Source organism: Prunus dulcis, chromosome 8 (assembly GCF_902201215.1).
Source record: "Prunus dulcis chromosome 8, ALMONDv2, whole genome shotgun sequence".
Lineage (NCBI taxonomy): Eukaryota > Viridiplantae > Streptophyta > Magnoliopsida > Rosales > Rosaceae > Prunus > Prunus dulcis.
In genome coordinates, this window is record NC_047657.1 from 16,648,463 (window position 1) to 16,671,761 (window position 23,299).

Below are 23,299 nucleotides of genomic sequence, written 5' to 3' on the forward strand. Positions count from 1 at the left end.
TTGGTAAATCAGAATCTGATATAATTTCCTCCATGCTTTTTGTTGTGACCATTTTTTCAGATTCGGTTTTGGTTTGAACATGACTTAAAGAAATGTTAGATGGAAAAGAAAGAAATATATTGGTAAATGTTAGAATATGTGTAAATATTGATATAAAGGAATTAATTATTATATCAATTCTAACCTTTTTGGTTTTTTTGATGGACGAAAGGTATAGAGCTCTTTTGACAGCGTCTCTGTATCTTTTTTTTGAAATTGGGGTAACTTCTGTTATAGAAGCATCAGCTGAGCTTGTGGAAGATGCACTTGGAATTTGCTTTGAGAGAAGTGGGGTAATGGGTGGAACCATTTGGGTACCAATGTTTTCTGTATCATGTGCAGCCAAACTTTTGTCAGATGATTGCGATGTTGGTTCAAGAAGTGGCATTGTGTCATCGAAGATTGCTTGAATGAGTAGATCATTTCTGTTGAAATCACTTCTCATGCTCCCAAATTGAAGTTGAAAATTTTTAACTTGTCCTCTTGTTTGCAGAATTGCATCTGGCAATTGTTGTTGGTCGGTAAAACCTCTTTGAACAACCAATTCATTGCAAGAAATTCTAAACAACTGTTCTGCTGGTCTTCCAATTATGATTGCATTGGTTTCATCAGTTGAATCTTCAAGCACCAAGCTCACTTTGAACCTGTATGTAAACTTTATGTAATGTTTTAATAATTTAAAATAATTGTGTTTAAATTTTATGGAAAAATAAAATGAAACAAATTGTTGAGATTTGTATTACCAAGGGAGAGGAATTTGATTATTGTGTTTTGGGCACAAAAGTTCATCACGGTGGGCAGCAGTTCTAAGTTGTTTAAAGCAAGATGGACATGCTTTATACCACCAACCATTACGTGTGTCAAAACGCGTAATAGCTGCTCTGCATAAAATGGGAGTGTCCTAAAACATATTTTAAAAATATATATTAATATAGCAAAAAAAATTATAAAATATATAGTGATAAGAGAAGAATAAAGTGAAAATTAGTTTAAATAATCTGTGAAATTGTATGTTAAAATATGAATAATAAAGAGATCAAAGAAAGAAGTTAATGTATGTACCTTATGTGTCTCTGGATCAAGAACATTTAACTCTTGGACATATAGCTTTTTAGCAGCTTCTAAATGTTGAGGTGTCATTAGTTGAGTGGCGGAAGAAGGCATCATTTTAATGGCATGTGTGGAGTCATTAAAGCTGTGGTTATTGTTATTTTTATATAATAAAAAAGAGGTGTTAATTTAGGAAAATGGGGAAACAAAGGTATATGTTAGAATAAAAATGATAACAATTCATACATCGTTTTGTAGGCCGCCAATTCTTGTATATCTGGATTGATAAAAATTAATGTGGAGACACTACTGTTTAGAACAATTTTCCCTACATATTGATAAATAATGAATTAGATTTGTTTTTATTTGAAATGAAGTATAAAAAAGTGGGGAAAGTGAAAATAAACTGGATACCTTGAAATTGTTTAACTTTCAGGCTTGTAAAAGCTGCGAATATTGGTGATGTCAATTGTTGTAAAGCTTGGGAATCAAAAGTTTTTGCAGTATTTCCCCACAGGGTTATTCTAACATTTTCTTTCCTGAATAATTAGATGTAGGGGAAAAAATATTTAGAAAGAGATATAATAGTTTAGAATTTGAATTATAAATATTTTTTGAATATTTGTACCTGATATTTTCGATGCAGACTTCACATTTATCCTCAAGCCTTTCATTGCCCACCATTTTTTGTTCCAATGGTTGTATTGCAGTAATGTGTCCAAAAACATCTTGCAATATGATAAAGAAAATATTATGAGGGTATTAAAATGTGAAATTTTTTTGGAGAAATACTTATTGTATATATATGCATAGTTTTTAATAACATATAAAGTATTACCTGTTAGGATGTCAATTTTGTCAATCCGAGTGGACAATTGAGTATAATCAACCAAATAAAATCGATGTCGTGGAATGTGTGGCTGAATGGTTGGCAGTTCTTTGAAAGTTGTTCTTGCATTAAAGAACAATTGTGCAACGTGTGGTACAATTTTGTGAGATGGTTTGTTGCGACCAGTGTGGAAATGTGTTATTTCATAAATGGAACCAGCTTTTATTTTTGGAGCTACAAAATCATAGTCGATCTCTTTGACGCTAGCTTGTATTGCATCTGTCTACATAATTGAAAAAAGAGGAAGAGGAAAATTAATAAGGGGAAATTATATTTAAAAGGAAGGAAATACAAATATATGATAATACATTCATTTTAAAAAAAAATTAAAATAAAAAAGTAAGTAGATTATATATAATGAATGTAGATCTAACAAAGCCTATAGATAACATAGTTTACTGCAATATTCTTAATTATTTAGATCCTCTATAAAAGTATTTGGACTAAATTTATACTTACTTTATATGGTTATGGCCTCCTAGGAAAATGGGTGCAATATTAATAATAGGAAGAACACACACTGACACGCTAATATCTACTAAAAATTAAGGGAGCTCAATAGAAACAGATATTAAACAAAGGGTGTCTTTAAGTGGTGTTATTATAATTAAATTGAAATAACATAGAAAAGAGATTTTCTTACCTTTTGGTCAACCAAGATACATTGAAGGCCTCCAAATTGATCAGTAGATCCAATAAGTTTTGGTCGCCACATTCTGCAAATACGCACTTTGAGTTTCTTGTTAAATTGGAACGGTTGTAAATCACGGATATAAGTGAAACTCATTGTGTTTTAAACCTGTAAATAAAATATATTTTTTGTTAGTATAAAAATGCATGTATATATTTATTAAAAGGCATGAGGAAAAATATACAAATATTTAATTATGGATACATCAAAATTGGAACTTCATTATAAATTTTGAAGAACATCTTTATACACTATGTTTTTAGTGTAATTATTTGGTACTTCTTGATTATTTTCTATTAAGATTTTAAGACCTTGTCTTGATGTAACCCTGGATAATGCAACATAAAGTTGTCCATGAGTGAATACAGGTTGAGAAAGATATAGTCCAACTTGTTTTAATGATTGGCCTTGACTTTTATTTATTGTCATTGCATAACATGGTCTAATTGGGAATTGACACCTTTTAAAAATGAAAGGCCATTTGTTTTCAGTTGCTGTAAGGCTTATTCGAGGTATGAAAACTTTGTGACCAATATTACTACTAGCAAGTATTTTTGCTTCGATAATTTTATCATACAATTGTGTAATAACTAATCGTGTTCCATTACATAAACCTGAGGATTGATTTAAGTTTCTCAATAGCATGATGGGCATTCCTATTTTTAAAGCTAAATAGTATGAAGGTAAACCATTGAATTCAAGTTTGTTTAAAAATTCTGTAGGATATAGAATAGTAAGATTTTCAGAATTTTCAGATGATGAGCATAAAGAATCTGAGCTTAAATAAATGCGTTCTTGTCCAAGTAACAAATCAATTGCATAGTTATTTATTTCAGTTACAGTTGTGTTTCGAGGTGTTATAATAGCTCGTTCTCTTAAATAAGTAAAATTGTTGAAATTTCTTTCAAAATTTGGGTATGTTGCTAAAAAAATGGAATGAATAGGATGTGTGTATGAATGTATAAGCAAATCTTGAGGAATTTTGATCCAAGATGCATCTTTATCATTTGGATCATCTATATCAATAATTTGACCATTACCGATGCGCAAAATCCATGTAGCAAAATCATTTATTTTTTGTTTTTCTTCAATGTTTAATCCATTTTTCGAGAGTCTCATATTTTCTTTTTAAATGGAATATTTTAAAAAAAGGCCATAAATAAGAACTATTGAGAGAGGCATCTATTATTTCTTCTCTTGTTCCTCCTGGAATAACTGGTAATATTTGTCTGAAGTCACCACCTAATAATAAAGGTTTTCCACCAAATGGAACATTGTTATCTAAAGGATTTAAATGTGATAAAATATCCGAAAGTGATTTATCTAATGCTTCAAAGCAGTGTTTGTGATTCATAGGAGCTTCGTCCCAAACAATTAAAGCAGCTTTTTCAATTAATTTGGCAAGATGAGTTCCTTTTTTTATTTGACATGTTGAGCAATTGTTAATAATTAAGGGAATTTTAAATCTAGAGTGAGTTGTTCTACCACCTGGTAATAATAATGATGCTATTCCTGATAAAGCAACAGCTAAAACAATATTTCCTTGGGATCGAATTTTACTTATTATGGTATGCCACAAAAAAGTTTTCCCTGTTCCTCCATGACCGTGGACGAAAAAAAGACCTGGCATTTTTTCTTCAACAGTTTTTACAACACAATCATATACATCTTTTTGATCTTTGTTAAGTTGTGTAACTAAAATGGCGTGTTCTTTTTCTAAATTATTATAATCGTAATTTAATTCTTCTCTAAGCAATTTATTTCTAAGTTCTAACATTCTATATTCATCAGGCATAGGAAGGTGATGCTCTTTTAAAGAGCTGGAAGATACATTGAAAAGCTGTTCTAATTCAAATAAAAGAGAATTTTGTAATTCAGATTCAGATACAATTAGATTTGGCATTTTGAAAGTTTGTCGTAATTTGTATAAAATGTCTTCAGACATATTTTGCCAATAAGTGTTAAAAAGGATTTGAGGATTTCCTACATCACAAAATAAAATGATTGTGACAAATAATTGCCTTAATTGAGGACATGTGGTTGTGTTTACAGCATTTGCTAAGGCTTCAATCCATTCTTTATCATCTCCTAACAAACCTAGGGATTTACATGCAGCTTGGTATGATGGTTCTATAATACCATTAACAGTTTTTAGGTCATTAAAGTGAAAAGCCCCTTTTTGCAAATTCAAAAGCATTCTTAAATAATATAATTCACCAGATGCAGGATGTTCATAAGCTATTCTACCAAGGGATCCTTTTTTTTTTTTTTCTAGGTTTCCACATCTTAGTGCGAGAATCCCACACAAATTTTGAAGGAAATTCTGCATACGTTAATGTTCGTGCTTCATGAAAAGTTTTATTAGCTTCAAACCAACTTGTTAACATTGTATATTCAATATTTTTTTGGTTAACAAATTGATTGAAGTGATTGATCACCATTGAAAATAATATTTTGTTCTAAAGGTAAATGTATTGGTAATCGTTCAACTGAGGGTTTTCTAAAATGAATAGGATATTGAAACAATCTCCAAACAGCTTCATATGGAGATATGTATCTACAATTTAAATAGGCAAGTATTTCATCTTGTTGGTTCTCTTGGAAAACTACTCTAGCTCTATCTGAACCTTTGTTTATATATTTGAAAAGATATTTTATAAGCATTGATTGACAACAGGATTCAACATTTATATGAGCATTATATCTCTGTAGTAATTTAGAATTGTAAGGTACTACAAAACTATTATCAATTTGCATTCCATTTTTTATCACAAATTTTGTTGGATCGTCACGGCGTTTGTATACAGGGTAACCATTTGTTTCAAAAATTGTTTCGCTTTTATATTGTTTGGGAAAAGATTTAGAACATTTTCCTTCTCGCATACATGGAGAATGAGGATTTATTTGTCCACATGGACCATGGATCATAAATTGAGCCACAATATCATAAAGATCATAATTTACAGTTTTGTCCGGTAATTCAGCATAAATGATAGAATCTATATCAACTGCTGAATAACATTTATAATTTTGTTTTAACCAGATCAACATGTGAGCATGTGGCAATCCTCTTTTTTGGAATTCGACAGTACAAACATCTGTGTTGATTGGGTGAAAAAAGGGAAAAAATTCTTAGTTAGTTTTATTATTTAATAAAATGATAAAAATGGAGAGTAGTATAAATGGTGTGTTTTTAAAATTTACCTGCTTCGATTTCTCCAAAAGGTTCTCCTGATTTGATATAATTGATCATATCATCAAGTTTTATTTTAAATAATCTTGAAACTATATCAGGCCGATCTTCTGGTTTGTATCCAGGTTTTGTATTAAACTCTCTTACAATTTCGGGCCATCTAACATTGCAGGTGAAAGTTATATATAAATCAGGATTTCCATATTGTCTACAAATTGCTATAGCATCTTGATAATTGTTAAGCATGTATCTAGCACTTCCAGTATATGAGCTAGGCAATATCACTCTTTGACCTATGTTATTAGCATCATTATCACCCTTTGAAATTGCATCATAAATGCCTTTATAAACCTCACTTCTTAAATTTTTTTGATTTCCTAATATAATCTAATCGATCTTCTTCAAGTGTTGCATAAGCGTCTACTAAAAATTGTTGGAACAATCTTCCACCTTTTAATAATGTATCGAATTGAAACACTCTTTCTTGTATTTGATAAGCTATAAAAGCTCTCATAGGAATTCTTCTTCGTTTAGATTCATAGTTTGTACAATGCCATTTTAAGTCAGGTGTATACCCATCTTCACCAAAAGGAAAAAGAAGAGGATATTGTAAAGACATGAATTTTGGATTTAATTTTGTTACACATTTTAACTCTCCACTTTTAAATTCTATTATAATATCTCTATTTGAATCAAAAAGGCCTATATCTCCCACTATTAAACCACCAATTTCATCACATATTGGTTGTTCATATTGTTTGCTATCATTGGATTGCCTGCCTAACAATGTGATCTTTAGAGGAGGAAGAGAACCTTTTTCAAATTTATCTCTAATTGTTCGAAAAAGTTTAACCAATTCATTTGTTTGATCAAACATTTGGATTAAACCTTCCACAATGTTTTGATCTAGCTTTTCATTTTTTTTATTACAATTAACTACATCAAGCCGATTCATAACCTCATTATGGGTATCATATATATAAAGTTGGGCAAATTTAGGACATTGACCCTCAAGAGGTAGTAAAGAACCCATTAAATGATGAACTTGACCACTGATTTTGAAAACATAAGGGCTTGATCCATTGTTAATTGATTTATCAATTTTGGCTCCCATTGAAGTAAATGCAAACATAGAATTGTAAACCCTGATATTTTCTCTGAATAATACACTTTTTTTCTTTTTATTAGGATCAAGCAAATTTTCTAAAAAACAGGGTGTTGGTTTTGGACTTTGAAGTTTAATTTTTCCTTGTTGGCCACGAAGAGTAAAGAGAGGCTCATTGTTTTTTGATCTTTGTTTAATGGATTCTTGTAACCAAAAAAGTGCACCACAATAAATGCACTTATGATTCTTCTCTCCAAAATCTGCATATTCTTGGATTATTCCTATAGGGGTGTAGAATGGAGAGAATAGAAAACATAAATGTAGGTTATTAGTAATAGAACAATGTAATTCAAGTTTAGTAGAAAATTTTGAAGCAAAGGGAAACACCCACCTTGCCTATTTCTTTGAAAGATCGCTTGACCTTTACTCATTTGATTAAAACGATGAAATTCAATTTCATCTATTGCTGTTTCAACTGTATTCACATTGATAGATGATGTACTTTCAACACATTTTTGTCTTTTGATATCAGCTTGAGAAATGTTTTGATCACTGTTGAAGGGAATTTTCTCGCTTGGATGTTTATCATTAATATGAGAAACATTTTTTGACCGGACCCGACCCAATTTTCGCTTTGAAAACCGAGCCGACTCCTGTGCGTGTCCGACACCTGGTGAATGTCGGACACAAATGACCTTTTTACCCTTTCTTTAATTAAATTCTCTTCCGACTTCTGCCGAAAATTCGGCAGTCCCCCCTGTAATTTGACCATACCCAAAGTCTTCCACCTGTCAAACAATTTCAAAATCCTACCAACAACCAGACTACGCCAGCAAACAGGTCACAACTCCAGTTTCTTATGTTCAACAGGATATCAGAGCATATTCTCAAGTTCTCAGGGTTTAAAGGATTTTCTACAACGCTACCTTACTTGGTGGTGCGGAAGCTATGACTGGCCCGGTGGTGGATCCCGCGTACCTCTATGGCCTGGAGGCGAAAAACAGTTTGAAAAAATGTGAGTGGACCAAAATAATGTTCTTCAAAGAAATTCTCATAAACATAATATCCCCATTGTAAAAAGAAATTTAACTAAATAAAACTGAATACTTACTTTCTACATCACGCATAGTCAATTCCAGGCATTCTATATCAGTCATATTCAAGCTCGAAAGTTTCATACAAAAACCACTGAATTCAAAGCTTTCATAAAAGTACTGAAATCAAACGCGTATAAAAACTCTGTACTCAGACCTTTCATAACTGAATAAATATAAAGGGATCTATGTCCGAAAAGTCAGAAAAAACTAATTTATAATAGCTGAAAATCAACATTTAATAATGAAACTCAGAATCCTTTGAAAATACCACCAGTATGTACCCCTGTCATTTCCGTCAATTCCCTGGCAGGTCTCGGGCGTCACACAGACTTCCCCGAGCCGCAAACTGGCGAAATCAGGGGACTATGATCAACCTGTCCCGCCGGCAGATTCCTCGATGACACCAAGTCAACTCGAGTCGCTCTGGCAGGATGCAGGGGACCGCAGTCAGCCTGATCCGCAATCCTGGCAGGTCTCGGGGACATAAAGTCAGTCGAGCCGCAATCCTGGCAGGTCTCGGGACACCAAGTCTGCCAAGCCGCAAATCCTGGCACCCACGGTCCGAGCGTCCCCGAAACTCGTGAGGCAAGTCAAGTGCACTGACTAAACTATAATCAGACTGATGTCTGTAGACATCGGTCCGACTCTGGGTAATCACCATAAAGAAAAACGGGTACGAGGTGGTTTTAAAATAATGTCCTTTTAAAAAGAAATATCTGAATAATAACTGTAAAACTCAAGTCGTGCTGCGGTCTTAACTGATTCAAAACTCAAACTCGGTTTCTGTAACTGGTAAATAAGCAGCACCGACTTATAGCATTATTACTGTACTGCTCATATTCAAAATCGTATTAAAAATTACTCAAAGACTGAATGAAGAAACTTACTCAAATAAACTCATTTATAAAACTCATGTAGATAAAATCATTTATAAAATCTATTTTATATAAAAGCACATCAATTCATATAAATGCACATCAATTCATTCATGAAATCTGATTTATGAAAGAAGGTCCACTCACAGATGGTCCGAGCTACTTCGATCCCTCAGAGGTCTCCTTTTAAAATCATGTCGGGCTCCTGGTGCCTTACTCGATCGATTTGGTGGAGAAACGGAGGAGAAATATGAACTGGAAGTTCGAGTTGCATTCGGACGAACCGTCGGCTTCCATGGCTATTTCCGGCCGACTCCGGCCACGGCAGCGGAGGCGCTAGGTCGGGGGTTGTTCGCCGTCGTGTCGTGGTTCATTTGGGACCGGTCCCGGAGATCGGCCCCAAGTGTGGTGGCCGGGGGAACGGTTTGAAGGGCGAGAGGTCGCTGCCCAGCCAAAACAGGATGAGAGAGAAAGGTTGACGGGGGAGAGGAGAGAGAGCGCTATAAAAATCTGACTTTTTGACCAAATTACCATTTTGCCCTCGCGATTTTTAGACCATAACTTCTTCGTTACGGCTCCGATTCGGGTCTACTCCGTGTCTACGAACTCCTTTCGCCGCGCTCTACGCAATGGCATAGGTGAAATTCCCAAACTCTTTCCCAATTAAAAATTCAAAATTTCCCCTATTAAAATATGCGAGGGCAATTTGGTCATTTCGCTAAAAGATATTTCCTTACCTTTTCAAGATATTTTCTTTTTTTTTGATATTTTGTTTTGGGTTCTTACATTTTTATTTGGGACTTGAATATCATTTGAAATATTGAGATTATGAGGTTCTTGCATGATTTGTTTTTTCGTGGTTTTTCTAGTTCTCTTCGACATTATCAACGAAGATTTCAATTTCCCAAAAACAGATTGATATCTAGAAAAAAAAAAAACATATATATATAAGTAATATTTCACATTATTAATAACATTTAAATTCTAAGAATGCAAAATAAATGTAGAAATATGATGATAGAATTATATAAATGAAAATCTTGAAATGATATTATATTTGCTAATCAATTAGTTATAAATGATATGCATAGTTTTTTTGAAAAGTTAGAAAATACTGACCTGTAATGAGAGAATTTGTTAAGCACTTGTAGCAACATGTATGCAAAAGCAAGATGATAGCAACAACCTAAAATACATAAGTAGAAGAACAGTTTTTGTTAATAGGTTCAAATCCAAATAATTAAATTGATAAAGCAAAAGTATTTAATTTTATACATCAATTAAATCTCTGTTATTTTATCAAACAACCAACTTCGTTTCATAATGATTAAACAGTATATATGTATTAATATAAAGCCTTGTTAAACCGATATGTATAGTTGAGACATTTAACTGAAAATTTATAATCAACCAAGCTCACCAGATTAATAATTTAAATAAAATGCTTAATGAGAACATCAAGGGGAAAATATTTAAAAAAGGGGAAAAATTTTAGCATCAAAGCATATTCAACTTGTATCAATCAACAAAATAAAGATTACTTGTAAATAACTTGTATGCAAGCACAATCGATGAAAATAAAATAAAAAATCTTACAAAATGATTAAAATCAAGTGATTAAGATGACTAATATTGGTTAATGTTAGAAAACAATGAATTGGAAGAGGTTTTATACCTCGAAAATGATAGCAGAATCCAAATGTCTAGTCCCTTGCCTTTTGGTGTATCCAAGCTATGAAATTAACAAATGATTGAATTATATTTGGATCGGATATGTGTGTGTGTCTACATACATGCATACATATTATAAAGAAAGTACATAGTACAAAATTGTTTTATATCACTGCATCATAATTATAAAGAAACGATACTAATTTTTATTCGATCAAAATGACACAGCTATAGAAGAATAAAAATTAAAATATAATATAACAATTCTAGATATCTATTATTTTATCAGACAACCAACTTCGGTTCATAATGATTAAACAGTATATATATATATATATATATATAAAGTCTTGTTAAATCCATATGTACAATTGAGACATTGAACTCAAAATTTATAATCAACCAAGTTCACCAGATTAATGATTTAGATAAAATATTCAATGAGAACATCAAAGGGAAAATATTTAAAAGAGGAAAAAAAAATTTAGCAATAAAGCATATCCAACTTGTATCAATCAACAAAATAAAGATTATTTGTAAATAACTTGTATGCAAGCATAATCGATGAAAAGCAAATATAAAATCTTAAAAAATAATTAAAATCAATTGACTAACATGACTAATAATGCTCAATTTAAAAAAAACAATGAATTAGAGGAGTTTTATACCTCGAAAATGACAGCAGAATGCAAATGTCTAGTCCCTTGCCTTTGGTGTATTCAAGCTGTGAAATAAACAAATAATTGAATTATATTTGGATCGAATCACATTTTTAGAGAAATATAGGTTATCACAGGATGAGAAAAAGATGACAAAATTTTCATCACTATATGAAATCCTGCTTATATTTTTAACACCAACATAAATTTAGTTTTGTGTAAACAACTTCACAATTACAAATATCTATTATTATATCAAAGAATTAACTGAATTCTATAACGATCAAACAATATGCATATATTAATATCAAGCCTAGTTAAACAGATATGCACAGTGAGCACATTTGACTCAAAACTCATAATCAATCAAGCCCACCAAGTCAAGAAATCAAGTGAAATGTTTCCTGAGAACCCCAAAGAAAACCAATAGAGGTTAAGATAAAATCATTGCCAATTGCTATTTTGTTGAAACCTGATTGGTTTTGTTCAAGCATTTTATGGAATTTTAATGAGAGAAGAATAAGGTAACTTTTGGCTACGACACAAACACAACTAAAAAAGAATAGTATAATGATTTAGACCCAACAAAACAAAAGTACAATGCTGAGATAGACCCAACAAAAGAAAAGTACAATGTTGTCATACTCATCACCTCTTGACCCATCTCTCCAGCTCACTCTATGTTGTGTGCACAAAAACAAAACTCAAAAGTCTCTTACACGCCTCTCTCTCTCTTTCTCTCTCTCTCTCTCTCTCTCTCTCTCTCTCTCTCTCACACACACACACACACACAGAGGCACACATAAACAGAGAGACCCATGCACTTCACTTCTCTCTATAAAATCTCTTTCTTTCTAATTGGGTTTGTTGAGCTGAGGCATGGTTGCTGGCCAAATCTGGAATAGCCTATTTCATGGTTGTCTACCATTTGAAGGAAATCTTCTTCTTTGGGCAGAGCCCTTCCCGTCCACCAGCTATACCAGTCTCTAGCTCAACACACGGTGCTTTGTTTAAGGAGGTTAGTCGGTAAAACCCATTTGATCAGTGACAGTAGAAGAGGCTTCAAATTAGAGGTGTGTGCTTGATGGATTTCGTTTTCAGAAATAAATTCTCTGCTCTTGTTTTTGTGAAAAAACTTGGTTTTTATGCTTTGACTGATCTGTTTATGTCACCAATGTTAGCTGTAAGTTTGGTTTGTGTCACCAATTTAATGGGCTTTGCATCATCTCTCACAAACTACACTCTGTTTTTCTCAGACCAGTGGTGATATATTGCTTTGGTGGGAGAACAGAGAAGTCAGAAAAATTAATTGACAATTGAGTAGAAAAATTAATTGACAATTGAGTAAAAAAATTAAGAATAACAACGCTGGAAATACCTCAGCGAATCTGTAAGATTTAATCCCCTTCCTGACAGAACCCAAGGGAGCTGGAAAGTGAGCACTTTGGAAGAGCAGAGGAAGATGAGAAGAATGGAAACGAAGAAGGCAAGCAATTCGGTGGGAAAAAAAGGTGGTTTAAATAGAGGCATTTTCGTAATTTTACTGTGCTTAGCTACAGTGTTTAGTTGCATTGGGTTTTAGTGTATATATAGAATTTGTATTGCGTTGTAGTTCACCTTTTTGTTAATTACTAGAACTAACTCTCAGTACAAGTATTTGTGGTTTTAATAAAACAAGATTAAGCGCTCTCTCAACCTTAATTTCCTGGTGAATTGGTCTTGACACACAGATCACAAACTCAGAGAGGAGTTATCTATTCTCCACCGGTAAAATATGGTGTCACAAGTATTAACAAAGCCGTTATTTTTTCCGTTCAGGGCAGACGAGGACATGAAAGATGATTGTCATTCAGAGACAAGCCTGGACAAACAATAAGAGGAACAAAACTAGAAACTACAGATGCCTCTCATTGCACATGTAACTCAAAAGAAACTGTCCAACGTTAAAAGACGTCTATGCTGCACTATGGCATTATTCTCAAAAACTACCATGAGCCTGTTCTGATCTCCTAACACTAGCATTTAGTAGCAGATAGCAGGACTGCCAAGCTACGCAATATTGCTAAACAGCTGAGCTAAAAATCATAAACTCCAGCACTTTATTTTTCACGACAAAGTGATTTGCCAATGATAATTGCTGCTGGACTAGGACATAGCTCCAAAGAAAAACTACAAAATTTTCATTTCGAGATCAAATTATATCAGTAGGACTCCAATGCAGGCTTCACTATAGCCATCTGAGGAAGAGGCAGCGTGCCAGATACATTTGAGGAGAACCAGCCAAGCTTCTCTATGAGTTTGTCAATCAGGTCACCTGCTAAGTAAGAAACACCTCCAACCCCGATCCCAATGGCAACATAGTACAGCAAAGTTTTGATGTACTTTGGTGGCTTCTGGGTGTAAGCCTTTCCAATTGCAAGAATTATGATGCATAAAAGAGAAGCCACTGCAACTGCTGCCATCTTTAGGTCCCTGTTGTTGCTCTGACGGAATGAGAAGCTGTAAACCACAGGAGGCACTAACCCGAAAACAATGAATGATAATATAGCAACAGAGGCATGAAGAAGGAAATTGTCTTTTTTCCCTAGTACTTTTTGGTATCTATCCACAAGTTCATCTGTCTGACTGGAGGGCACTCTTGATTCATCATTCTTCAGTTCCCAAAGCTATAATATTAGTTGAAGATCAGAAAACAGTTAGCTTTGACGTTTTAATTGGATCCAATATTAGTTGAAGATCAGAAAACAGGTAAAATTACTCACGTTATGACCAATGATGAAAAGTCCACCAATCAAGTTTGCCAATGCCAAAGCTAGAATGTTCACTGCAAGTAGATTATACATAATAAAGAAGGACATACTTAGCAAACTTAAACATCACCATTCCATAGCCCAAAATGAAAGTAGAAATTCTTGATTACAAGCAAAGATAAAATATTATGTATCCCAAGTGCAAGTATCCCATAAGCTTAACAATAAGTTATATGCTAATTGGTTTTTAAGTTGATGTTCACTAGAGAAGACTGAGCAAAAATCATCATGATCAGCTAGATTAAAATCAGATGCGCACTTAGGCTGGGTGATGTAATTCATGTAATCAATGATGCAAGTCAAGAATGGTTTAATTAGATTCATCTTCGAGTCCTTAAATAGCAGAGTAATACCAATTTAATTTATGTTACTGTGCTACTGTGGGTTTAAACCTACATGTCTAGTACTTATTAGCCATCTATAGATTGAAAGATGAAACCCAGTAATAATACTTAAAGCTACAGTATGAAGAATGTCCTACTCTATTGAACAAAGATAAAGCTAAACATGATAATCAAGGCAAGTGAAAAAAATAAATCTTCAAATTTTCAGCTACCCTTATGAAAACATAATAAATTATAAAATACAATACCTCATATATAAAGAATCTCAGGCAGTCCAAAAATCAACTAAAATAGAAACCACTTACATGTTGCAGTATCAGCACTGGCTGCAGATGTCACGATGCCTAAGCTTGTAATTGCTTCAGTTAAACCACCATATACAATGCTTTTGATGATTTCAAAAGTTTTAGTATCAGCTGGTTCAGTTATAATTGTTGGTTCTGGCACAATAGTGACTATAGTACTATCATGAATTTCTGTTTTAGCTAGCCCTGCATCAACAAGCCATCGCCCTAGATTATAATGTAGTAAAGAAGAATATAATATGTTGACAGGGATGACAAACTTTTGTTAGAATGAGCCCATATTTTCTTCTTTGCTCTTCAATTAGGCTCTTGTTTTCTTCTAGGAGCTCTCCTGGGTATTTCACTTTCTTGACAGTAGTTACTCCAGCATTAACAAATTTATATGTATATGAGCAGCCATATGAACATTGGCTACTACGCTTATGTGCATGTGAGCAGCAAAACAATGATGATGATTATATAACAGCAGGTAGAAAAAAACTACTTTGATGCAGAGGACTAGAAAAATGTAGAGGTTGTATAAACTTATAGTGTCAAACTTACTGTCTGCTTGTATAAACAGGTGGGATTGAATGGTTAAAGCATTTTGTCAAACGCATGTAAAATTGCATTAGTACGTGTTGCATTGATATAATGATCAACACCTCCGCATTCTCAAATGATTTATTGTTTATCGTTCTCATAGATCATGAGACGGTCTTGTTCATACCTGCATCATTTTCTATAAGTTGTTGGGCATCTTCTGAACTGGGTACAACATCTATTTCAGGTGCTGGGGGCTTGGTGGTTACAACTACAGTAACTCCAATTGACTGAGCAAGTACTGAAGGTTTTAGATTATGTACTGTTCCCTTCAAGTCATGTGATGGAATTGACGCTTCAACTCCAGCAGTACTGCTCTCAGAGGTGGTTACGGAAGGTTTATCCTTTGCACCGACTCCAAAACTAACTTCAACAGCCTCACCAGGAACTGGAGCTTTATCTGTTCTTGTAGCTTTACTAACTCCAACTGACTGAATAGGCATTGGAAGTTTTTCATCATGAAATGTTTCATTCAAGTCATGTGATGGAACTGGAACTTCAAATCCAACACTACCCTGTAGATTATTTCCTGAGGGCTTAGCTGTTGCACCTACACTAGCTCCAACAGCCTCATTAGGCACTGGACCTTTACTTACTGATGCAGTTTTACTATTTTGATCTTGTGGTGCTCCATCCAGGTCATGTGATGGAGCTGACACTCCACCTTCAACACTGTTTTCAATATCAGTTCCTGCATCAGCACATCAAATAAGAGGTTAGCCTACTTGATAAGGAGGAAACTTGAACACCTTCGTCATAGGCCAAGTTTTATATTCGTCATAAGCCTTCACAACTGTGTAAAAGTGAGAAATCATGCCATGCTAGTAAAAAAAAATTGATATGCTCTCTTATAATAAATAGCTTGAGAGTTTCAGTCTTTTAGCTGAAATAACCTTCTTGATTTAGTTTTTAAGATTCAACTATTGGTGTGGAATTCAATAATATACAGAATATTCAATGAAACATGAGCTTGTGATATAACTACACCAATCGGATTTAGAGAAAAAATATGCAAAGTATGCCCAAAATTCTTAAAGAATAGCAAAAGATTACCTTGCTCATTAAGGTTTCCCTCATCTTTAGGTACTGATTTAGGAAAGAACCAATTGCCTGTTGTATCAAAAGAAAGGTTAAACTATCGACCAAGAACTGGAAACAGAAAATGCAACACAACAAAATGCTTGATTGATAAACAAAAACGTTACAAGCAGATAGATTCAGGTTCACATAAGTTTAACACCAATTACTTTATGTACCATGATCTAAATATTTTACATGCATATAAGATTCATATACCTTTACATTACATCAAAAGGTAATCTTTCTTCTTTCAATTATTAGTTAGGACATTTAACTCCTTTGCCCTTGGAAACTCAAAATGCTGTCAAATTAGTACGTGTTCGGTTCTAGCATAGAATGCAATAAACAGAGTTTAACATGGAGAAGTACCTGCAGGAATGAGGAAACTAAAGCACGAAGTGCATCTAATCGGATCATCTATCACAGGGGGTGGTGCAGTAGGAGGTACATTTTCCAATTCTCTGCTGCGAATAATAACCTTTGTGATGCAAGAATTGCAATTAGGACAGTAGAAATCATGCGCAGCCGGCTTCTCATACACCCTTTCAAGATATAACTCAGAAACTTCTTGTTCTCTTATTTCTCTCAAGTTAACTCCCCCACGTTCAGTCGTCCCATTGTTGACAGAAGTATAATGCCCATTTTGCTCAATTGCCTGCTTGGAGGGTGAAGAATCAAAACTAGGTAATTCTTCACCCTTCATATCATCCACATCTTGCTGGTTGGTAACACTAACAACAACACTCTTTTGATAGCTTAGGCTCTCTTCTTTTACTTCCACTGTTTCATCTCCAGGATTTTTCTTGGAAGTAAGAAAATCAACATTTTCACCATTGAATCCAGAGATCCCATATGGAGATTCAGTACCTGAAATCATGCAGCAAATAAAACATCTCATAAGAAGACCCTTGAACCTGGGCAAACACCACCATAAAATACAAACATAGTCCCCCAACTGCTAGATTAAAGTCCAGAAGTTGATATTTACACTCCTATTGAATCCCCCATACCCATATTTCTATGTGCATGTTTGTGTAACTGAAGGCTCTTACTTGGTCAAATAAGTAGAACCCATTTGCTTCTTCCAAGCCAATAAAACAATATTTTTAATAAATACGAGAGAGAGAGAGAGAGAGAGAGAAGAACTACAAGTAGCAGAAAACTAAAACCAACCCAGAATTGTTTGTATTATGATGCATCATTAATGGTAGTTCTTGATGCATTAACTAGTGAACTAAGCTAACAATAATTAATCTTGATTAAGCTGATAAAAGCAAAACAATTAGACCCAGCTGCCATTACAAACAGATCAAAGTAGTGTCTTTTACCTCCATTTTTGCCAGAGATAAAAGTGTCATTTCTTGGCCTTTCCTCGACTTCTTCACCCTCTTCAGCTTCACTAGAAGTCTCCGAGGAAAATACAAAATCACTAGAGACAGTGGTGGAGATTGTGTTGCTTTGCTGCTGGTGAGGCAGCCTTCCTCTCAAAGCCTCACCCACTTCCTCTGTCTCCTCCCACTGCTTCATTGCTTCCATTTTCAGCTAAGATGAGAAGTGTCTGGCTCTGGCAGACACAGAGACAGCTTATTTTCCACGCTGCCTTGCCTTACCCCGAAGGAAGCTCTGTGCTCACTCTAAATGTGACTTTATGACATTAGAGATTGTAATGTACAAGAATTTAAAGTTTTTGTTTGGGTTGTCGAATGAAGTCAGCTTATGAAGTCTTTGTTTTCTTTGGCTAAGGAAGTCAAGTATGGAGTTGTGTAATCTGCTAATTAATAAAAAAAGTTGAGTTATTTTCTTTGGTGAACTACAAAAGTTGAGGTCTTTTTTAGAGTGGCGTTATTTTCACTCATGTCTTATTTTTTTATCAATCTTATCTTTTTACTCAACATGTAAATTTTAAAAAATATTATCATATTTTTTCATTCATTATTATTTCTAAAATACTCTTTAATTATTAATACAAGTAAATTTTCTTTGCTAATCATTAATAATTGAGATATGAAGAAGATCAAGTTATGTTTTATGGATTGGATAAATATTTTAATCTAATATTTAGATTTTTTAGAATAAAAAATAATTAAAGTTACAGGAACTAAAAAATTCGTTAAGCTTTTAAGGGTTGAACTAAAGTATGGTGTATGCATATAAAAATATGAGTACTCTGATTTTTATGTAGATTTGATTCCTATAGTTTTGAATTTTGACAATTCTTGTTGAAATTTTATGGGAATTGTGTAAGTTATTTTATTGAAATGGGATCATGGGCAAGCGTGATCTCAGTTAGTATGTTGCCAGGTTGAAATCTTTTACATGTCAGTGTTCACATGCCCAGCTAAGCACAGATCCCATATGAAAAAATAATAATAATAATAATAATAATAAATGAAGAGTTGCAGAAAGTTAAAAGCATTAATGAAGGGGGCTCAAGTTGAAAGCGAACAAAACATAATACTCCTTGGTGTTTTTGTTCTTTGGTAATTCGTGGTCCACATCATTGTTATCGTACTCCCTCACCTAACTCAATTCCATCTAACAGTCAGATTAATATACAGCACATTCTTTCTTTCTTTGAATCAAAACTGATGGAATAAGACGAGTATTTCTGTAGGCTTTTTAAAAAAAAAAAATTTATGACTCATCGTTTTCGTCATGTGAACTGATAAATAAACGAGTATGATTGGTGTATTTTTTTTACGACTGTATTTTATTATGTGGGAAAAACATGCAAGGATTTCAACCCATTTAATCTTATCCTTCCTCAAGAGAATGATGGAAACTTGTGGTGAAACAACTACAGTTGCACACGCAATCCTCACCATATGAAAATCATGAGCACGTAATTGTTGCAATAATTCCTCAACTATACTCCTAAAACCCCAAACCCCAGTTAGGCACCACCCCACTCCCATTACCAAACAAAACCTCAAACCTATTTGTCAATGTCTACAGCACATTCTAGTATGTGCATGTGTGACACATGATTTTTTTTACATTGTATAAAATAATTTATCTCCCATGTTGACCTTGACCAAATAAGTTCAGTGGATTAGAAAATCTATTTGTAGTTGACTAAAATAAATATATTATATAATATTATAGTCGAGTGCAATATTTCAACATGTTCACATGTTAATCCACATGGGCAAAATGGTAGTTCTATGAAGACCCAAAAATTGTCTCTGGACACCCCTTCAAAAGCTTAGAGCCTGTTAACAGAAACAAGGTGGGCCATGTAGGGCCCATATATTCATACTGGGCCAGCCCAAAAGAGATTTCGTGGACCAAAGTTTGGAATGTATCCAGAATACGACAGGTCTCCAATGTAGCTCGATTATAAACGACGAAATCTAAAACGTCGGCCGTAAATGCACCGCGATCCACGTGCATGGTTCAAAACTCTATCACGGTCCACTTGGTCCTCCACTGGCAAGTGGTCTAGACATTCTAATCCACTTGGCCTTCCGATCGAGTGGCAATCTCGTAATTCCCTCCAAACCCGGTGGCGTTTCATTTTCCCGGGCTCCTCCTCGGTCCCATCGACCCAAAAAAATTATAAACCGAAAGCTGCGATTATTTTGAAGTATCGCACAATCTCTTCGTCTCTGGTTGGCTGCCGTCTCTCAAAGTTTTCAACTTTGCTGAAATAGAAAAACGAAAAACAGAGAGAGAGAGAGAGAGAGAGAGAGAGAGAGAGAGAGAGGAGATGTTGAAGCTCACAACGTACACTGGAGCGGACCAAATTCATGGCGTGGCCCAATGCCACTCCTTGGGCCCATCGAAACCCAACCCCACTTTCCCTCGCCGGAAAGACGGCATTTCTCTTGTGCCATGCACTTCTGCGCCTTCGAAAACGCCGGTTCTCGCCGTCGTTTCGGACCGGGGGGCCGGTAGTGTGCGCTCGGAGACTGGACCGGTTCGGGTCGAGCATTCGGTTAGCCTGGCGGACCGGTTGAGGCAGGGGAGCTTGGCGGAGGACGGGAAGTCATATAAGGAGTGCTTTATAGTGAGGTGCTATGAGGTTGGGATTAACAAGACTGCCACTGTTGAGACCATTGCCAATCTCTTGCAGGTGAATTTGAGTTCGAATTTTGGGTTTTGATTCAATGTGGCTCTCTTGGTTTGCGTTTGTGGTCTGGGTTGATTTGAATTTCTTGGGGAAACTGAAATGTGTGAATTTTAGCATCTGGGTTTGTGTCAACGTTGCTTAATTTGATTTGTTTGGGGCAAATTTTGGGTCTTTTTTATGTTTTGTACTGGGTACTGTGTTTGCTACTTCCCTCACATGCATTTATGAAATGAATTGCATTATTTAATGCTCCAATTGTATTTCGTTAAATTTTAGCTCTCTCTACAGTCATATTACTCAGATGTGATGGTTTGATAAGTCCCTGCAATCAATTCCTCTGGCAATAAACTGAGACATTTCTCTTTTCTTACTGAAATTGTATAAATTGTACAATGTTAGCTGTGGTCATGTAAAATTTTGATTGCTGTAAGTTACAGAATTACTTGTCATAACTTATTTATTTAAGTATTTAACCACTGTAAGTTTGTGATGTAATTAAGTGATTTTTATTTTAATTGTTAGATATCTTAGTTGCCTGAAACACAATTGAGGACACTGGGATTGGTTTCCTTAGATGATTCTTGTTATAGTATTTTCTGGATTAACTAATTCAGTTGTTGAATTGAGGAGAAACCCTGATTAACTACCTTATACAATTGGTATTCTTCTAATGGTTTTCATATATTCCCCTTTGAACATTGTTGATGCAGGAGGTTGGATGCAACCATGCTCAAGTTGTTGGCTTTTCAACTGATGGTTTTGCGACCACCACCACCATGAGGAAAATGCATCTCATATGGGTTACTGCTCGCATGCATATTGAAATCTACAAATATCCAGCTTGGTAGGATTTCTTTTTTATCTTACTGTTCTGGTTTGGATTTCTAAACTGGCAAGTGAATCTTAAAATGCTGGTGTGTGATACAGGAGTGATGTTGTTGAAATAGAAACATGGTGCCAAGGGGAAGGGAGAATTGGTACCAGACGTGATTGGATAATGAAGGACTATGCCACTGGTCAAGTCATTGGAAGAGCAACAAGGTGCATATGATGTCTGCTTTTTGGTATACAAAGTTTTTAAGAAGTTCAAGAAAACTTGGTTTAACAATGGAAGCACTGATTTTTCACTTGTACTACATTAAAATTTGTGTTGAAGAACATGGTGTTGTATTGAACCAACTTCCTCATTCTCCTTTATCTTGTATTTGAGTCTGGCATCTTTCTTAGAACTGGTAAGCATGTATGTACTTGTGGCAGGTCCTTAACTTTTAAGTTACTATCTTCTTGAAGGAAACCCAATTTTTTTCTTTCATGCATGCTTCTTGGGCATGGAGATATTTTAGTCTGGCTATTTGCATGAATGTTGCTACTTCAATCTTTGCTCATGTTAATTTTCTTTTTCAATAAAGTAATCGTCCATTTTTTTAGATTACCTTTGGTTGTTGAATGCTTTCTGTAATTCTGTGTTACATTATTTTAACTAATCAACCTTTGTCAAATTATGGGAACTTATTGTGGGATATATTCCGAAAATTGGCCATTCTGCTTGGTTTCAGTAAGTGGGTGATGATGAACCAAGACACTAGGCGACTTCAGAAAGTCAGTGATGATGTTCGGGAAGAGCATTTAGTATTTGCTCCACGAGAACTGAGGTAAGGAGCCCCTTCTTCATTTCAAATGATATGGTTAACATACAGACTTTGGCACACATGCACACACTTCCTCTTGCACAATCTCCTAATTGGTTTTTTGGCATTGGTAGGTTAGCCTTTCCAGAGCCTAACAATAGTAGCTTGAGGAAAATAGCTAAACTGGAAGATCCTGCTCCATATTCCAGACTGGGACTTGTGGTAAGGTTTTTAAATTCATTTGAAGTTCGCAATTTTGTTCAGTTTCTCAGTACGATTTTGAACTTCTCAGCCAAGGAGAGCAGATCTGGACATGAACCAGCATGTTAATAATGTCGCCTACATCGGATGGGTTCTAGAGGTTGGTAGATATGTCTCTTCAATTCATAATTTGGTTTCGAGCGATCTATGGAAATAAATCATCGTTGGTCTCACGAATATGATCTCTTTTTATGACAGAGCATGCCTCAAGAAATCATTGATGGCTATGAACTGCAAACAATCACCTTAGATTACAGGCGGGAGTGTCAACGGGATGACATAGTTGATTCCCTTACAAATGTGGAACCTTTAGAGGATGGTCCAGCTATTTCAGGCTTAGAAGGAACAAATGGATCTCCTGCTGCAACAGAAGATACAAAGGACTACTGTCAGTTTTTGCATCTACTAAGATTATCAGGTGATGGTTCAGAAATAAACCGGGGACGAACTGTCTGGAGAGAAAAACCTGCAAGATGAGGAAATATCTTATCTCTTGGCTCCACTGGTTTTTTTTATTTATTTCGTTCCTATTTTTCTTTGTTTTTGTCCCTTGTATGAGAGATTTTGTTTCCTTCTTGATGTCAATGTCATAATTTGCTTTCCTGAGTTCTTTTATCGCTTCCCAATTGGCCCTGCTACCAAAATGTCATTATGTCTTGCACTGATGTACCTCAAAGAATATTTAACAGCGTTATGTTGTATCTGTCATGTTAGAGTGGAAATGTAAGGTTCGAATTTTAGTTTGCAAATGTAACACTTCTGTTACCATTGGTCTCTGATTCTTGCTGGTTAACTTTGAACTGATGCAAGGTTGGAATTTTAGTTACCTGCCTTCTTTCTTTTCTTTTAATCTTTTTTTTTTAATCTCTCAACTATCTGTTGGCTTATCGAAGACGAAGACATTAGTCGAATTCGTGTGAAATTAACAATGGCACCAAAGTTTGTTCA

At 34.6% G+C, this 23,299-nt stretch overlaps 3 protein-coding genes and 1 long non-coding RNA gene across 4 annotated transcripts in view; 2 read left to right on the plus strand and 2 right to left on the minus strand.

Moving 5' to 3' along the window:
• The window catches only part of LOC117638624 (replication protein A 70 kDa DNA-binding subunit B-like), a 2,337-nt gene extending 140 nt beyond the window's left edge, over positions 1–2,197 (minus strand). Inside the window, exons 1-7 of the mRNA XM_034373720.1 lie at positions 1,928–2,197; positions 1,718–1,817; positions 1,504–1,628; positions 1,336–1,417; positions 1,102–1,234; positions 783–940; positions 185–683 (exon numbers count right to left, since the gene is read on the minus strand). Of these exons, the coding sequence (XP_034229611.1) occupies positions 185–683; positions 783–940; positions 1,102–1,234; positions 1,336–1,417; positions 1,504–1,628; positions 1,718–1,773 (1,053 nt within the window). The 5' untranslated portion in view covers positions 1,774–1,817; positions 1,928–2,197. The remainder of the gene's footprint in view (positions 1–184; positions 684–782; positions 941–1,101; positions 1,235–1,335; positions 1,418–1,503; positions 1,629–1,717; positions 1,818–1,927) is intronic.
• A 9,819-nt stretch (positions 2,198–12,016) lies between these two features.
• Positions 12,017–12,592, plus strand: LOC117612236. The gene is made up of 2 exons (XR_004583330.1): positions 12,017–12,342; positions 12,526–12,592. It is a non-coding gene; the product is annotated as an uncharacterized LOC117612236 (long non-coding RNA).
• Positions 12,593–13,096: 504 nt separating this feature from the next.
• LOC117612234 (membrane protein of ER body-like protein) lies at positions 13,097–18,141 on the minus strand. The gene is made up of 7 exons (XM_034341001.1): positions 17,719–18,141; positions 16,760–17,257; positions 16,364–16,420; positions 15,438–16,001; positions 14,729–14,914; positions 14,032–14,093; positions 13,097–13,935 (listed from the first exon to the last, which is right to left on the minus strand). The coding sequence occupies exons 1-7, from the start codon at positions 17,924–17,926 to the stop codon at positions 13,471–13,473; spliced, it is 2,040 nt and encodes a 679-aa protein (XP_034196892.1). The 5' UTR covers positions 17,927–18,141; the 3' UTR covers positions 13,097–13,470.
• Positions 18,142–19,849: 1,708 nt separating this feature from the next.
• LOC117612209 (oleoyl-acyl carrier protein thioesterase 1, chloroplastic) lies at positions 19,850–23,130 on the plus strand. Its single transcript, XM_034340971.1, has 7 exons — positions 19,850–20,465; positions 21,173–21,306; positions 21,390–21,503; positions 22,019–22,114; positions 22,225–22,312; positions 22,383–22,451; positions 22,550–23,130. Exons 1-7 carry the CDS (start codon positions 20,100–20,102, stop codon positions 22,826–22,828), a joined length of 1,146 nt encoding a protein of 381 aa, XP_034196862.1. The 5' UTR covers positions 19,850–20,099; the 3' UTR covers positions 22,829–23,130.
• Positions 23,131–23,299: the final 169 nt, after the last annotated feature.